This window comes from Hyla sarda, chromosome 2, assembly GCF_029499605.1.
Source record: "Hyla sarda isolate aHylSar1 chromosome 2, aHylSar1.hap1, whole genome shotgun sequence".
Classification (NCBI taxonomy): Eukaryota; Metazoa; Chordata; class Amphibia; order Anura; family Hylidae; genus Hyla; species Hyla sarda.
In genome coordinates, this window is record NC_079190.1 from 86,394,456 (window position 1) to 86,412,581 (window position 18,126).

The following is an 18,126-nucleotide window of genomic DNA, read 5'->3' on the forward strand; positions in this document are numbered from 1 at the left end:
GTACTGGTACTTAAAGGTGTACTCCATGAAAGTATATTATATATATATTTAAAAGCTACAAAGCCACTACACTACCTGGATATGTTCCGGTAAACCATGTCTGATATGCATGGCTTCTATGGCCCCTGTTGTCTTCTCTGGCTGCTTAATATTCTTTGCTATCCTTTCTTCCCCTTGCCTACATCTCCCAAAGATCATTGCAGCCCTGCTCCTCCAGGCAGCTCACTCTCTGAAAGCAGCCCTCACCCTCCTGCTATGAGCAGCAGAGAGAGATTCCGTGCCTAATTGGCTGAGGCTGCACATACCCAGTTCCCAGTTCTCAGCACTTTTAAGTGCAAGGCAGAAACCACATGGTCTGTGTCTCTCAGGAGGGTGGAGGCTGCTTTCAGAAAAGGGGTTTTAAAAGAGACAAAGTGGATGGCTGGATGATGTCATTCCCTCACTTCATGCATGTAAGTGCCAATTGAAGGGGAAAAAGCTCTATATAGCTCATGAATTACATTTAGACAATTAAATATGTTCATGAGGGGGAAAGTATGCCCTATGGGTTTAGTTCCCCCAAGTACTCCTTGAAACCTCATTGTGTATGCAAGCAAGGGAGATTGTGGGGAAGTATCTGCACGGTTGCATGGAAACAGTATGGCCACCATTCAGAAAAAGAAAAATGAATTAGGGCACTCAAAATGTATAAAACTATTTTAAAAAAAAGTACATTTTTTGAGAGGAAAAAGGTGTATAATACTAGACATTTATTTTTAGTAATAAAAACTGTAGAATACTACAAAAAGATGTTACCTGATAATGAGAGTGCTGGCATTGAGTTCATTAATAAGAAATGCGAGCACAGCAGCTTTGGTGTGGGGTGGATGTGCTTGAAATGGATGAGTGCGGAGGCTTTCACAGAGATCTATGTCACCACCATATGCCTCTAGGAAGATACGGAGGATTTCAGACACATTTTCCCTGGTTAAACTAGTTTCAGAAACTTTTTCTCCTAGGATTTTCAGAGACTGTAGATAAATGTAAAGACAAACACTAAATCTGTTAGGCATTTCTTCTATGAAAACCATATAAAATGGTTAAAATGAAACACTGATTTCTAAAGCCATCTGGTTACCTGGCAGTAAGATGGAAGCCCAGGGTCAAACAACGCAACCCTTAGGAGTTTCACCAGCAAGTCTTGTACCTCCCCTAGACTGTCACCTATATTGAAGAGCCCCTCTTGTAGAGTGAGGAGACTGGGTATATCCTTGGTTTCATCCAACCCAAACACTTTCCCATAGGTCTGTAGAAACTCCACAGTTGTTAAGCAATGAGAGAAGGCACTACTGGGCAACACTACTCCTGGAACATGTGGAATGTCTGGTAATGGCTGAAAGAAAAAAACAATTAAAGTAAAATTAAATGTTTCACCCCAGCTCCTAAAAAGCTAAAGGATCGCTAACTAAACCTCAAGATAACATTAAGACCAAATCTAATTATGTCTTATGTCGAAGACATGAATAATGGGTGATAGCATGTTGCTATAGACCTGCTGCCTGACAACTGCATGAAAAAACAAAAACACCAGAGTACTTTCACACATACAGTATCCAGCGCATATTTGATGCGCAGGATTTTATGCTGCAGATTTTAATGTAAACTAACGGACTGAACACATTCAAATCCTGTGCATCAAATCCTGCAAATACGTGCAGAATACTGTACGTGTAAATAGATCTTGAGTGTGGAGAAGTATCATGGAGAAAAATGTATCCCCTATCTAAAGGGGACCCCAGCTATCCCCCCAGAGCAGCGAGTCTCGGGCCCCGCATATATCACTATGGGAGTGCTGGAGATAACCGAACGGCTCTGCCATAGAGATATGAATAGAGCCTGGCAGTCCCTGCTGCAGTTGCCCGGGGAGACTCAGGGCCCTGTACAGGAGATAGCGGGGGTCTCAGAACTCCGATCCCCCGTGATATAAAACTTATGTTGGCACCTCTGAAATTTTTCCAGAAAATGAAGTATTTCTCACAGAAAAGGATTGCAGCAACACATGTTTTGCTATACACATGTTTATTCCCTTTGTGTTTACTGGAACTAAACCAAAAAAAAGGGAGGAAAAAAAGCTAATTGGACATAATGTCATACCAAACTCCAAAAATGGATTGGACAAAATTATTGGCACCCTTAACTTAATATTTGGTTGCACACCCTTTGGGAAAAATAACTGAAATCAGTCGCTTCCTATAGCCATTAATAAGCTTCTTACACCTCTCAGACGGACCATTCTTCCTTTGCAAACTGCTCCATGTCTCTTATTGGAAGGCGCCTTTTCCCAACAGCAATTTTAAGATCTCTCCACAGGTGTTCAATGGGATTTAGATCTGGACTCCTTGCTGGCCACATCAGAACTCTCCAGCGCTTTGTTGCCATCCTTTTCTGGGTGCTTTTTGACTTACGTTTGGGGTCATTGTCCTGCTAAAAGACCCAAGATCTCGGACGCAAACCCAGCTTTCTAACACTAAGCTGTACAGTGAGATACAAAATCCTTTGGTAATCCTCAGATTTCATGATGCCTTGCACACATTCAAGGCACCCAGTGCCAGAGGCAGCAAAACAACCCCAAAACATCATTGAACCTCCACCATATTTCACTGTAGGTACTGTGTTCTTTTCTTTGTAGGCCTCATTCCATTTTCGGTAAACAGTAGAATGATGGGCTTTACCAAAAAGCTCTATCTTGGTCTCATCTGTCCACAAAACGTTTTCCCAGAAGGATTTTGGCTTACTAAAGTTCATTTTAGTAAAATGTACTCTTGCTTTTTTATATGTCTGTATCAGCAGTGGGGTCCTCCTGGGTCTCCTGCCATAGTGTCTCATTGCATTGAAATGTTGACGGATAGTTCGCTCTGACACTGATTCTCCCTGAGCCTGCAGGACAGCTTGAATATCTTTGGAACTTGTTTGGGGCTGCTTATCCACCAGACTATCCTGCGTTGAAACCTTTCATCAATTTCTCTCTTCCGTCCATGCCCAGGGAGATTAGCTACAGTGCCATGGGTTGCAAATTTCTTGATAATGTTGCGCACTGTGGACAAAGGCAAATCTAGATCTCTGGAGATGGACTTGTAACCTTGAGATTGTTGATATTTTTCCATAATTTTGGTTCTCAAGTCCTCAGACAGTTCTCTCCTCTTTCTGTTGTCCATGCTTAGTGTGGCACACAGACACACAATGCAAAGACTTCGTGAACTTCTCTCCTTTTTGTCTGCTTTCAGGTGTGATTTTTATATTGCCCACACCTGTTACTTGCACCAGGTGAGTTTAAAGGAGAAAACACATGCTTGAAACAATCTTATTTTTCCACAATTTCAAAAAGGTGCCAATAATTTTGTCCAACCCATATTTGGAGTTTGGTGTGACATTATGTCCAATTTCTTTTTTTCCTCCTTTTTTGGTTTAGTTCCAATACACACAAAGGGAATAAACATGTGTATAGCAAAATGTGTTACTGCAATCCTTTTCTGTGAGAAATACTTTCAGGGGTGCCAACATTTACGGTTATGACTGTATATTTTTTAATGGTATCAATACTGTAAAACAGCTAAACTATAACAGGAAGGTCACACACCTGATGATCAGGCAAACACATATCTTCAGTAGGCTTCTTCAACTCCTCCAACATAAACTGCTGGCGCTTGCGTTCTTCAAGGCGCCGTTGTTGTGCAAGCTGCTTCCTGTCTGGCTTTGGAACAGGGGGGGTTGTTACTTTTTGCTTCAGTTTTCTTCTTGCTTTCTTTTTTGCCTCCATCTGCTCAGCCTCCTTTATCTTTTGCTCTTTTTCTTCTTTTTCCCTCTCTTTCTTTTCTCTTAACTATGAAAAACAATGTGGTAAAGAAGAGTTACAGAAAAGTTAACTACAAAAATGTATTAGTAATACAGTTGCAATTATGTCCTGCGGTCACTAGAGATTATATACAACCCATCATTGAATATTAAAGAATACTATGCAGAAAGGGCTGAGTCACACTCACTTTTAATTTCTTTGCAGCCTCCTGTTTAGCTTCTTGATTTCTGGCCTAAATAATAAAGAAGATTTATTTCATGAAAATAGAAATCAAATTTCATCTACATCCCTCTACATCTTAGGCTCATTATGACAATTCGCCTTTATGATTTTTCTATGTTGCTGCAGAATGAGCTGGGCACAACGTCCTAGGTGTTCAGCTGTATAATGACAGTAGGAAGACATTTACATGCTGCGTACCTGCTGCAGATTTTCAGCAACTGGTTTTAAATACAAAAAAATATTTTGGTGCAGAAACACTGCTCATTTTCTACAACTGATCTACAGAAAATGTGCTGCGTTATTTGCTGGGAAATTTACTCATTGACTTACCAGCAGAAAATCCACTGCAAAATGTGCATGTGTAATTGTACACTTAGGGCACAAGCACACTATGGAATAGCTGTCTGGAGAAATTCCCAGAGACATGCTGTGTGCACAACGGCACTATGACTGCATAGACATGTGCTGTTCCCATTGACGACAATGCAGATCAGTGCGGTATTCTGCCGAAAGAACAAGCATATTCATTCTTTTGGTACAGTCCAGAATTGGAATTTCCACAGTAGCAGAAACCCATTAAAAATAATAGGAGGCTGATGCACCCAAGCCTCCACTCTGAACTTGTGTAATGTGCAGGGGCCCTTAGTGTACGTTAACTTGTAATTAATTGAATTATAGGCTGCAGATTGTATGCTGCACATTTTAATCAATATAAATATATAGCTAAGATCTGCAGCATAAAATTTGCAGCAGAACATTTAAGTGTGAACATATCCTCAAATCCGTGCTCTCTCCTGGGTATTTAACTCCCTTGGATGTTGTTATCAATAACGACCATAAAATTAACAGATGCTCCCTCTGTCATCCCATGTGTGCCCCAAAACATGACTGTGGGGTGCTGATGCGTAAAGATCAATAACATTTAAAGAAATAATTTGTAGCAAAAAAGCTAATATATAAAATAAAAATCATCATGTTATTGATCTTGAAATTCTGTGTTCATCCTGCCTCCCAAGAAACAGAATGAAAAGTGATTTAAAGTTTCAAGTATCCCAAAATGGTAGCAATGAAAACTATAATTTGTCATTAATAGTTATGTTGATAGAAAAATTGGAAATAAATGTTTTGATTGTGTAAAATTTGGCACCTCCATAATCATAATAGCCCACAAAATAAAGTCACATTATTAAGAGTCAAATTGTTTGCCAGAATTCTTGGAAAACCTATAATTTCCTATAAAGGCTTACCTTCCTTCTCATTTTCTTCCTTAACTTACTCAGCTGCACTTTTTCAACATCACTTAGAATATCTATCATAGAAGAACAAGGTGAGTTACGAAAGGTTATAAACATTTATCATTTAGCTTATTTGTTTGACATGCTCTGTACCTATATGTAAAACAAGGACAACTTTCCACAGTAGGGGAATCATTTAAAAAGGAGTAGTCTAGTGAAAAGTATTTTCAGGTCATAGTGCCAGGGCTGCAAAAAGTAGATTTTTATGCTTACCGTAAAATCTCTCTCGGATGATCCATTGGGGGACACAAAGACCGTTGGTATATGCTGCTGCCACCAGGATATACCCCGCCTACAGACTCTGAGCTATCAGTTTAGTCCCAAAGCAGTAGGAGAGGACCAACCGCGAAAGAAAAAACGGCAACTGTCTGAGGAAACCACAGACAAAAAATAACCGAACCAACCCTCGGACAGGCAACCGAACCAAGGACACCAGAACAAATGTGTGGGTGCTGTGTCCCCCAATGGATCCTCTGAGAAAGAGATTTAAGGGTAAACATAAAAATCTACTTTTCTCATTCGGCTCCATTGGGGGACACAGAGACCATGGGACGTACCAAAGCAGTCGCCGGGGTAGAAGAGAACCCAAGCAACTCAGGTGGAAGGCTGGGCCACAGCCGCCTGCAACACCTTGCAACCCAAACCAGCGTCAGCTGACGCAAGGGTGTGCACCTGGTAAAATTTTGTAAAAGTGTGCAAGGACGACCAGGTGGCCGCCTTACAGACTTGCAAGGCCGAAACCCTGTTGCAGAGAGCCAAGGAGGCCCCGACGGAACGAGTGGAATGAGCGGAGTCTTTCCTTTGCAGAGGTAAACTTCCGAGATGGCAGAATGGATCCACCGCGAAATGGTCGCCTACAAAGCAGAAAATCTCTTACGACAACCCTCCGTAAGCACTAAGAGTCACACTGGTGAAAGGATAAAGTGACCGAAAGGTAAATCCGAACGGCCCGTACTAAGACCATGAAGCAACCGTTCCATGGTAGGGGGAATGGCAGGAGAGAGCCACCAGCTCTGAAACTCTCCGAATGGAAGTGACCGCAATTAGGAAGGCCACCTTCCAGGAAAGGACACAAAGAGAAACGTCCCGGAGAGGTTCGGAGGGAGTACCCTGCAAAACACTGAGAACCAGATTCAGATCCCACAGGGGAGTAGGGGGATCTGTACAGGGGTGCCGCATGAGCTACACCCTGCAGAAAAGTGCAGATTGTGAGGGTTGGACGCTTGGGGGGCGCTGAAAGAGAATGGAGAAAGCTAACACCTGACCCTTATGGGAACTAAGAGCTAAGCGTTGTTCCAGCCCAGACTGCAAAAAGGAAAGAAGGCGTGGAAGGGAGAAAACAACTGAGTAGGATTGAGACTCACACCATCGAAAGTAGGACCGCCAAGAGGAAGGCTTGTGCGGATCACATGGGGAGAGAACCCCCTGGCCCTTAGAACCGCGGTTTCAACCACCACGCCGTCAAATGCAGCGACAGTAAACTGGGGTGGCAAAGGGGGACCCTGAGAGAGCAGGTCAGGACGAACTGGGAGGCGCAGTGGTACACCGGCCCTGGGATGTGAATCACCGAGATGGAAGGAACTCAGTTCTGCCCAGAGAAGGATCCTGGAGACCTCAGTCATGGCTGTGGGGCTGCGAGTGCCGCACTGGCGATTGACATATGCCACAGCCGTGGTCTTGTCCAAAGGCGCTCCAATAGAGGAGGCAAAGGTAAATTGCCAGGATGTTGATGGGGAGAAGAGCTTCCTGGGAGGACCAACAGCCCTGGACCGTCCAATTACTGCAAACTCCCCCCAACCGCTAAGACTGGCATCCGTCATGATAACCTGCTGGTGGAGGGGCAGGAAAGGTCGGCCCAGTCGAAGAAGAGGAGACCGAAGCCACCACAGGAGGGACTGGCGAGCCCTGGGAGGGGGGGGGGGGAGGGGAATAATCCTGCAATCAAGGGATAGCGGAGACTCGTCCCACCGGGACAGAAGAGTAAGTTGAAGAGGTCGACAATGAAACTGGGCGAAGGGAACATGGCCGCCACCATCCGAAACGAATAGAAACTGGAAAAGGACGACTGAGAAGACGAACTCCTGTTGACAGAGCACGGCGCTTGTCTGGCAGGAGCCGAACCCAGGCAGCCGCCGTGTCGAACTGGAGTCCCAAGAAGATCAGAGACTGGGTGGTAATCAGGATGGACTTGTCCTGATAGACCACCCAGCCGAAACGGGACAAGGTCCTTAGAATGAGAAGGAGACTCTCCTGATCATTGTCCCTGGTTGGAGCCTTGATTAGGAGGTCTTCCAGATAGGGGATCACGGACACAACCCGGGCTCGCAGGATGGCGATCACCGCCGCAAGGACCTTGGTGAAGACCCTTGTGGCCGTGGCCAGGCCAAAAGGAAGGGCCACAAACTGAAAATGACCCTCTGGAACAGCGAAGCGGAGATAGCACTGATGCGCCGGAAAAATTTGGATGTGAAGGTAAGTGTCTCTGATATCCACCGAGGAAAGAAACTCCCCTTGATCCATGGATGCCACCACAGAATGGAGTGCCTCCATACGGAAATTACACAGGAGTAGGTGGCGGTTAAGGGGCTTCAGATCCAGGATCGGGCAGACAGAACCCCCTTTCTTGAGCACAACGAACAGGTTTGAATAGAACCCTGAAAAACGCTCCTTGGGAGGAACTGGGACGATCACTCCCTAAGTGAGAAGGGTCCGAAGTGCGACCAGGAAAGCCACCGCCAAGGCAGGAGACTGAGGAGGGCGGGATCGAAAAAAAAACGGTCCCTTGAAAAGGAAGCAAACTATCCAATAGCCATCGGAAACAACATCTCGGACCCAAGAGTCCTGCACGTGGGCACTCCAAACGTCCCAGAACAGGAACAAACAAGCTTCCACTTGAAAAGAATTTCCGGGTGGGGGCATCCCTTCAGACAGAGGGAGGCTTACAGGTGCCCGACTTGGCCGCAATGGGAGACCAATGGGAGCGGTGTAAGGAAACTTCAGGAGCTGGGTCCGGAGTTCCTGGTTCCTCTAGGTGAAAGGTGGTGGGAGTAGCAGAGCCACACGCTCCTGGGCGGAACATCCTGGGAGTAAGAACCTGGAGGGCAGGGGCGTGCAGTGGTGCAGGCGGGACAGGTGGATTCAGTGGAACCACCAGGCATTTTAGTTTTGCAGCCCACACAAAAGTAATAAGTGACCCTCTCTCACCCCGTCCCAGAGAAACGTACCTACTGAAGTCTTCAGCCAGCTATTAGATACCTGAATCATGCCGGGCTGAGACAGCGAGACATGCAGGGAAGGAAGGGGGACCTGGACCCGAGGTATAACCCCAGGTGCTGGCCAGTGGCAAGAAGGGGTTGACAGTGCATTTAACTCTTTGCCTGTGCTCCTTCATCGCATATGGGGGAAGAGGTAGCGCCATGCTCCTGAACCCCCACCTAAAAACAAGGAAATAAAGAGGAGATAAAAATCTAAAAACACTATCCCTGAACTAAACAATTTAAAAAAGTAAAAGACCAGGTCTGGAGTACTCCAGACCGGTGTCTGCCTCCTACGAACACCAAGCTAAAACTGATAGCTCAAAGTCTGTAGGCGGGGTATATCCTGCCAGGAGGGGCAGACTTTCTTTTTGTTGCATATACCCACGGTCTCTGAGTCCCCCAATGGAGCCGAACGAGAAAAGAAAAACTTTAACTCACCTTCCTTGGTTGCCCCGTAGCGCCTCCAGTCCAGTCTTCTTCCTCCACGTGCACGGATCGTCGTACTGCGGTCAGCCTATCGACGGCTGCAGTGATGTCCCACCTCGGCCGGCGATAGACTGAGCACAGTGTGACTATCCGTGCACGGGAAGACCGGACCGGAGGAACAAACCGCTGTTGCGGTGCTACGGGGGAACGGAGGAAGGTGAATTTTTTTTTTCTTTTGCAGCCCGGGCACAACATACTGAAGATACTTTTCACTAGACTATTCCTTTAAATCCCATAATGGCTCTATACCTTGATTTTCCAGCTTCCTCAAGAGTTTAGCATCAGGTTTGCTGAGCAGATCAATCATCTTCACTTTTGGAGGACGACCTCTTCCTCGCTTCACCTTATTCTCCTTTGCTTTAGCCTTTTCCATATTACGTGGACGTCCCCTCTTCCCAGTGATAGCCAAAATGCGGGAGGGAATTTCCTCTGAGCTCAACAAGACCCACTTTGAGCCCTAGATAAGCAAAGTAGAGAAATAAACAATCCAACGTCCATAAAATTCAGATTGCACATCAGCTGCATTATTATTGCAGTGGTGACATCAAACATCACATGCTTTAAATGTATGACTAGGAGGATGGGGGTTTCAGAGGTGATTCCCCCCAACACTTCCAAAATTGGCTTAGAGAAAAGGTGACCAGACAAGTGCTGTCACTCTCTAAGAAAACAGGAGATATGTCCTTTCTTTTCACTGGTACTGCCTACATAGGGAACTTTCCAAAGAGGGTAGGAAACCGCTCTTTCCAGGAATCTTAATTGTCTTACGACAGTTTCACAGGTTTATCAGGGCCAACAGCTATGCCAGACTTCATTTGATGTGTGCAATAGCTAGGTGTTAAACCATGCAAAGAGAACAAGCGGCTGAAATATGTTGAGAGGTTGCCCTATTTGAAGTAGATAAAAGTCAGCAAAAGGTCTGCCAAACTGCATAAACAAATAGTATCAGTGTATATAGACTCACCTCTGGAGTGTGACGCTCTTCATAGAAGTCTCCCACTGGCATTCTAGGACTAAAACTAAAGTGCTCTCTTCTTACATGAGGACCGGCGTATTTAGAGAGATACTAGATGACAGAAAAGAGAAGGTGAAAAATGGTTGACACAGTATAGGACAACAATCACAAATGGAGAAACATCATGTGACCAATAACCACAACAGACAGAACATTTAGACGAATGTAAGGTTTCCATAGAAGGACTCACTTGGAACTACATATTATGCTTGGTTCACATCACGATTTGCGCCTGAGACAAGTCATGAAACTGTCAAAATGACATGCCGACATATCCATGTTCAGTCAGGCAAGCAGGAGCTCAATTCAATTGCCCAAATGTAAGAGTTTTGTCATGGACTGAAAAGTGCTTCAAACCACACTTCTCACTGAATGTTGTCACTAGCTGACTACACTCGGACCATTGAAATGAATGGGGCCAGTACCTGTCAAAGCACAGATACATCAGCATGTTAAGTTTACAGTTTCTATATGTATCTGTACCTCTAAGCCACAAATAGTCATGTGAACATAGCCTTATACATACAGCATCCTGGTGCAATAATGTTATCCCATTTCACAAATAAGGCAGCATTACCTTTATGACCTCAGGGAACTGTTTCATTCTTTTCCCACAGGGAGCATAGTACCAGGTCTCTCCTTGCCATCTGTGACTGCCTTTCTTTATCCTAACTTCACGCTTCCAACTGAAAAGACACATATTATATAGTCACTCAATGCAGACTACTTGATGTTATCATAAGATGTTTTGCAAATATTTTTTTCTTATTTATCTAACAAAAAAAAAAACAAACAGAAAGACAGGAAAAATCATGAAAGTAAAGTAACTTACCCATGGAGGAGAGGATGACGCACGTCTTCTGGAGTAGCTACCCTTCTTCGTACTGTGGCACCTGACAGTCAAATATATTTTTTAATTGAAAAACCATATATAAATATCACCTAAAAACGTCAGTCAGATATTAGGAGGAAAGTTGCGATCATGGTGGCAGCTACTTTCAGCCCTCACAGTCACTAGTCTCTCTCTAGACCAAAATAGTTGATAATGGCTGACAAATAAGTTTAATTGAAAAGCAAACAGAGAAAAGAGAGACTGAGAAAGATTGCGTATACTATCATTTTTACTACTAAGCAATGTTAAAAGGGTATTCCAGGCACGTAAGATTTTTGCTGGGCCACAACAAACTAAAAATAAAAACACACTCCCTTACTTGGGTGTCCCACACTTCCTGCTGTGACATCTTCCGCGCCCCAACTTGCTGCTCCGCTTCCTACTGCTATCATGGAATCTTCTTGGCAGTGAAAGCCCCGTTGCAACCAGTGATTGGCTAAAGAAGCCATCACTGGCAAAAAGAGTCCATCATGGCAGTAGAAAGTAGGGCAGCAAGTGGAGGACCAGAAGATGCTGTGGGGGACCAAGGTGACAAGGGGGGCGGGAGGGTTTAGGTGATGCACAAAACACTTCATGTTATCAGTTCCTCTTACTATTGACAAAATGGTCACATCCATGGTACACTTACACACATGTAATCCACTGCGAATTTCACGCTGCAGAATCCTCAATATAACAAAATGGCTGAGATGGCTGAGATGTATAAGACGCACTTTTTCTTCCACAAAACTGGGGGGGGGGGAATTGGTGCGTCTTATACGGCAAATACACATTACAACCCTGTCCTATTGTGGCGGTCCCTTCGGCCATCAATGGCTGGGAACCGCGGCTAATACAGGACATCACCAATCGCGGTGATGCCCTGTATTAACCCTTCAGATGCGGCGATGGCGGCACCCCGAACAGCTTACAGGACACCGGGAGGGACCTTACCTGCCTCCTCTGTGTCCGATCAGCGAATGAATGCTCCGTGACGGGATCCCCTGCATGGCCGGTGCCCTCCTTCGTAGTCATCATGTCGTTGCGCACGCCGTCCCATCATCCAATAGGAGCGGCGTGCGTAGCAACGTGATGGTGGCAACAGAGAGTGAGGATACCGGGCAGCAGAGATGTTCCGGAGCGACGGGGACACGGCGACAGCGATGGAGGGCGAAATCCAGGGCAGCAGTGACGGGTCCGGAGCGGCGGGGACACGCGAGTATTACCTCCTATACCAGTGGTCTTCAACCTGTGGACCTCCAGATGTTGCAAAACTACAACTCCTGGCATGCACGGACAGCCAACGGCTGTCCGGGCATGCTGGGAGTTGTAGTTTTGCAACATCTGGAGGTCCGCAGGTTGAAGACCACTGTCCTATACTTTACATTGTATTTGGTTCAGAATCTTTTTTTTCTACATTTTCCTCCTTTAAAATTGGGTTCGTCTTATATGCCGGAGTGTCTTATATGGCGAAAAATACGGTATTTATTTTTTATTTTTTTAAACTACTGGAGTCAGGTGACAAACCCCAAACCCCAAACCCAGGACATTTATTGACTCCATAACTCTGATCACTGAGATTTTTGATCTCTTCAGATCTGGTGAGTATGGGCACGTGCAGACATAAGCATAAGTGCCATGCGTGAACTCCTGCACATCTTATACTTTTACTAGCAGGTGTCAGTACTATGCCCAGCAGCTGCTAAATAGAAAAGTAACTTATACTTTCCTTCCCCATTCCTCTGCTGCAGATGTTCCTACCCCGACCTTCCGTGCTGCACTTCTGGGATTGAGGTCTATTTTTATAATTAAGTTTGTTAAGTGTGACAGCACAATGTGACTGACAGTGAAAGAAGGGCGTCTTATGACCATAATACGGATACTAAAATGCAGGCGTGTTATGCCCCTCTGTGGGGACCCTTAGGCCACTTTCATACAGCAATACTTTAGTTACTATTTTGCAGTATTTGTAAGCAAAAAAACAGGTATTGAGCTTACAGAAAAACAAATATTTGCATCACTTATGTGTTTTGGTCCTACTCCTAGTTTTACAGATGTGAAATACTGTCGGAAATGCTACCGTGTGAAGAAGCATAAAGAGAACCTAAGGAGACAACTACAATAATGACCAACTAATCTACCACACCCAATTAGCTGTCTCCATACCTCCTGTATATTCTGGCCATTGTTTGGGAATGCCTATGGACCATAGTAGGGCAATTCGTCACAAAGGTCTTATTCACATTTCCAACATGCACATCAGCACTTACCCTTTACTTCCCCAGGCTCCAGATCTTCTTCTTCAGCATCAGGGACAGTACTTGGTTCGGGGGTTGTGTTATCTATGTAAATTTCATTCAGCGAGTTGGTTTCTAATGCAGTACTGGGCTCCTCTGCTTTAATTCCTTCTGGACTTTTATCCATATCAGACCTATTATCTGTAAACATACCTTTACTCAGCACGGACATAAACAAGCCAAATTAATCCATACTATCTGCAGGCTGTCCCACTGTGATCAGCATGAAAATCCCCCAAAAAAGGGACAATCCACCCCTGCCAGGTACCGCATGTACATTTAAAGGGTACCTCTCATCAAAAAAACTTTTGATATATTATAGATTAATGTATGCAGAATAACTTTACAATTGCATGTTATAAAAAAATATGCTTCTTTCTATTTAATTTTACACTTTGAAGAAATGACCACTAGGGGTCTCCCTACCAGTCCTGGCAGCAAGCATTTCAGACTCATGCTGGAGTCCTAAACACTACGAGCTGCCAGTCTGCTTTGTTCACAAAGGAGAACACTCCGAGTTGCCAGCCTGCTTTGTTCACAGCCTGTTTGGCTGTGAACAAAGCAGGCTGGCAGCTCTGAGTGTTTAGGACTCCAGCATGAGTCAGAAATGCTTGCTGACAGGACTGATCAGGAAAAATACAGTAGAAAGAAGCATATTTTTCATTAACATGCTATTGGAAAGTTATTCAACATTCATTAATCTAAAATATATCAAAAGTTTATTTGATGAGAGGTACCCTTTAACACATCCATTACTTAGTAGGGACACATACCTTAAATGTACAAACAAGATGGAACACCCCTTGTGTCTTATGTACATTGTCATGAATCTTATTGTATTGTCAGGCATATTCAAACAGTAGAATAAAAAAAGATAACAGAGTCACAGCCCTTGTAGACCCTAGTATTAGTAGTAATGATCAAAAGGGAACATTACAGTTTTTTGCCCTTTCGTTCCGACGCATTTCCCCCCTATACTCTCGGGGTTTCTCAAGGAACATATGGGTAACTTGTCCTATTGATATGGACAGGTGTCACAAGATGAGGCTGGCTCAAGGATAACGCTGATATGCCTGCACAAAACAAGAGCATACTCGTTCACCACATACATGTCAGGTGTGCGCCCCAATAGGTATGTGCAGACTTGTGGAATAACATACCTATTGGGGTGCACACCTGACATGTGGTGTACGAGTGAATGAGTATGCTCTTGTTTTGTGCAGGCATATCAGCGTTATCCTTGAGCCAGCCTCATCTTGTGACACCTGTCCATATGTTCCTTGAGAAACCCCGAGAGTATGGGGGGGAAACGCGTCGGAACAAAAGAGCAAAAAACTGTAATGTTCTCTTTTTATCATTTCTTTATTCACAGTATTTTGCACAATAGGGGTTATTATTTATGGTGAACACCTGAATTTGGTGGTGAGTCAAATGCCCCTGTATTGTGCCTATATAGAGCATGATGATGCATAAGAGGTGGTAGAGTGATTTCTTGATGCTATTGCATGTTACTCTGACCCTATCCAGGGGACATTGTAGGCTTCAGGTGTGTATTTCGGTCTGTTTATCCTGGGAGACCAGCTTATTACTCTGAGCTTACCACTGACTATTTGAATTCAAGCCTGTCCATTAGTCAGGATTGATTTTGGGTTTGTACAGAGATTATTTTCAGGTGTTGTAGTAGTTAATATTTTTCTCTTTGTGTCACTAGTGTGCAGTCACAATTTATGTAAAATTATCTCAATTTTAAGGCATATCATTAAAGTTATAAGTTTTAACAATATCTAATACTAGGGTCTACAAGGGTTGTGATACATATTGTCAGGCGTGTCATAGTTTTCTACCAGGATGTTAAATATACAACCAAGCTGAAATACTACTACCTTGTACTTCAGAGTCTCCCAGCTCAGGAGATGCAGACACTGAACGGGATAAACAAGAGTTCTCGACTTCTTCAACCACTGGACAGAAGGCAGCATCTGACTGTGATAGACAGTCCAAATCTGGAGATTCAACCGGTGGATTCTCCTCTTTCTGCTGCATTACAACTTCACTTTCCTCTGGATTATCCAATGTTCTGCTGACAGAGTCTATTAATTCACCAAAAATAAACCTAAGTTATCAGTGAAACAAAAGAAATAGGATGGCAGAAAAGCAGGACTGGAGGTTTTATCTTCCTCTAGAGCCAGAAAACTAAACAAACAAAATACACTATTCCCCACCCCAAGGGATAAGGGTTTAGATGTGCAAACTACTCTGCTGGAGGCCTTCCCTAGTCCTCAACCCCCTCAATACATAGGAGAACCTCATTTCCTTCACAACTACTTAGTGTTTCTATAACAATGCAAAAGAAAGTCAGCGGATCTTGAATATGAAAAGCAAATGCTTAACTAGGGAGAAGAATAAGATAAACTAGTCAAGAAGCTTTAAAAGGGCATTATGACAGTGACTGTCCTAATGAAACGTTTATATTAATGGTTTATAATATAATAATAGTGCATCACACACTGACCAATTCCAAAGTGCAAAATAGCATATTTTTGGTCACTTTTTATAGCATGAAAAAATGAATAAAAAGCGATCAAAAAGTCTGATCAAAACAAAGATGGTACCGATAAAAACTTCAGATAACGGCGCAAAAAACGAGCCCTCATACCGCCTCGTACAAGGAAAAATAAAAGTTATAGGGGTCAAAAAATGAAAATTTTAAACGTATTCATTTTCGTGCATGTAGTTATGATTTCCATCCAGAAGTACGACAATCAATCCTATATAAGTAGGGTAGCATTTTAATCGTATGGACCTACAGAATAAAGATAAGGTGTCATTTTTACAGAAAAATGTACTGCGTAGAAACAGAATTTTGGTAAAATGACTAATGTCACTGCAAAGTAGAATTGGTGGCGCAAAACATAAGCCATAATATGGAATTTTAGGTGCAAAATTGAAAGAATTGCTTTTTAAAAGGTAAGGAGGAAAAAACGAAAGAGCAAAAACGGAAAAACCTTAAGGTGTTAATGCACGTGGCATAACTTACCACCAGAGTCTTCATTGTCAGAGGTATCCATGGCAGTATCAGAGTTTAGAACATGGCAATCTTCAAGATGGCTTGGAAGTGGAGATAGTACATTCTGACAGATGACATCAGGAGAAGTAGGAGGAGATTGGCTGGATGCAGAAGGACTTCGTTGTTCAATTGCCAGGTCTGGTCCATTGTGCTCAGAAATTCTATGACCTATATTGTGAGAATATCAAATAAATTCATAGATGCCAGTGTTGCTGATTATAGAAACATAGAATGTGTCTACAGATAAGAACCATTTGGCCCATCTGGTCTGCCCAATAATCTGAATACTATGAATAGTCCCTGGTGCAAGTCATGTCAATAAGGACCAACACAAGACCTACTCCTGCCACAACTGTTATTATTATACACATAACCACGACCTTTATGGGTTATATAGTTATTTACACATTTTACTTTTGCTAAATATTTCTTAATCTAATTTTACAGATGGAAAATACTGTTCAATGTATTTGAAATAGGTGTACTAAAAAAGGTGCTGACCCAGAAAAACAACTACCCACAAGATGTTTTGAATAGAGGGTCTGTCTATTACTACTGCTCAATTTAAAGGGGTTATCCAGGAAAACACTTTTATATACATCAACTGGCCCCAGAAAGTTAAACAGATTTGTAAATTACTTCTATTAAAAAATCTTAATCCTTTCAGTACTTATGAGCTGCTGAAGTTGAGTTGTTCTTTTCTGTCTAAGTGCTCTCTGATGACACCTGTCTCGGGAAACGCCCAGTTTAGAAGCAAATCCCCATAGCAAACCTCTTCTACTGTGTGCAGTTCCCGAGACAAGCAGAGATGTCACCAGAGAGCACTGTTGCCAGACAGAAAAGAACAACTCAATTTCAGCAGCTGATAATTATTGAAAGGATTAAGATTTTTTAATAGAAGTAATTTGCAAATCTGTTTAACTTTCTGAAGCCAGTTGATATATAAAAAAAAAAAGTTTTTTCCTGGATAACCCCTCTAAAGTCTATGGGATGACAAAGAAGAATATACAGGGATCGGCTATCTCCACCGGTCCAACACTCGATCAGGGGACACAGAACCCTGCACTCAAACTGTGGAGGTACCAGAGGTTGGAAGACCATGCCATTTGTCACTTACCACCTATTCTATCTCAGCTAAATGCGGGAAAAATAATGGCCAGTAGTAGTCTAGGGAGCTGACAAAATTGCAGGGTCCCAAATACTTAAAGTACAGGCGGAGGTCCCTTACCGCGCTCTGTCTTGCTCAATCAGTACTACAATACTGAAGGAAGCCTCAGCAGCCTCTGGTAATGGAGCACCGCAGTGTACGCAACCAAAAGTAATAAATGTGAATAAGCCTGTCCCTAATAAAAGTTTTAAACACTCCCCTTTTTTCAAATAAAATAATGTAACAAAAAAATAAATAAAAATAAAATCATATGTGGTATCAAAGGGTACAGAAAAGGACAAACTCAAAATAAAACGTTACTTAAATCAATGGTGTTAACATAAAAAAAAATTCCAGAATTACAAATACAAATTCCAGAATTGTGTATTTTTGGTCACTTCATATACCAGATAAAAAATAAATAAAAAGTGATCAGAAAGTCCAATAAAAAAATAAATAAATGGTACTTATAAAAACTACAGATCACGGAGCAAAAAGTGATCCCTCACACAGCCTGTATATATGTAAAAATAAAAAATAAATTAAAAAAAGTTATAGGGGGTCATAAAAAGGACAATTTTAAGCATACTAATTTTCGTACAAAATATATGATTTATTAAATGTAGTAAAACAAAAC

The 18,126-nt window shown here is 43.0% G+C and overlaps 1 protein-coding gene across 9 annotated transcripts in view; it reads right to left on the reverse strand.

Annotated features, from left to right (window-relative positions):
• Positions 1–18,126, reverse strand: part of BAZ2A (bromodomain adjacent to zinc finger domain 2A) — a 97,684-nt gene that overhangs the window by 42,987 nt on the left and 36,571 nt on the right. For all 9 annotated transcript variants that reach the window (XR_008889637.1, XR_008889635.1, XR_008889636.1 and 6 more), the window contains exons 4-15: positions 16,313–16,510; positions 15,159–15,365; positions 13,249–13,416; positions 10,940–11,000; positions 10,685–10,793; positions 10,057–10,158; positions 9,342–9,549; positions 5,302–5,363; positions 4,020–4,064; positions 3,617–3,859; positions 1,118–1,372; positions 796–1,010 (exon numbers count right to left, since the gene is read on the reverse strand). Coding sequence is in view for 5 of the 9 variants with exons in the window: in XM_056562415.1 (XP_056418390.1) it covers positions 796–1,010; positions 1,118–1,372; positions 3,617–3,859; positions 4,020–4,064; positions 5,302–5,363; positions 9,342–9,549; positions 10,057–10,158; positions 10,685–10,793; positions 10,940–11,000; positions 13,249–13,416; positions 15,159–15,365; positions 16,313–16,510 (1,873 nt within the window). In the remaining 4 variants the exon portion in view is untranslated. The remainder of the gene's footprint in view (positions 1–795; positions 1,011–1,117; positions 1,373–3,616; positions 3,860–4,019; positions 4,065–5,301; positions 5,364–9,341; positions 9,550–10,056; positions 10,159–10,684; positions 10,794–10,939; positions 11,001–13,248; positions 13,417–15,158; positions 15,366–16,312; positions 16,511–18,126) is intronic.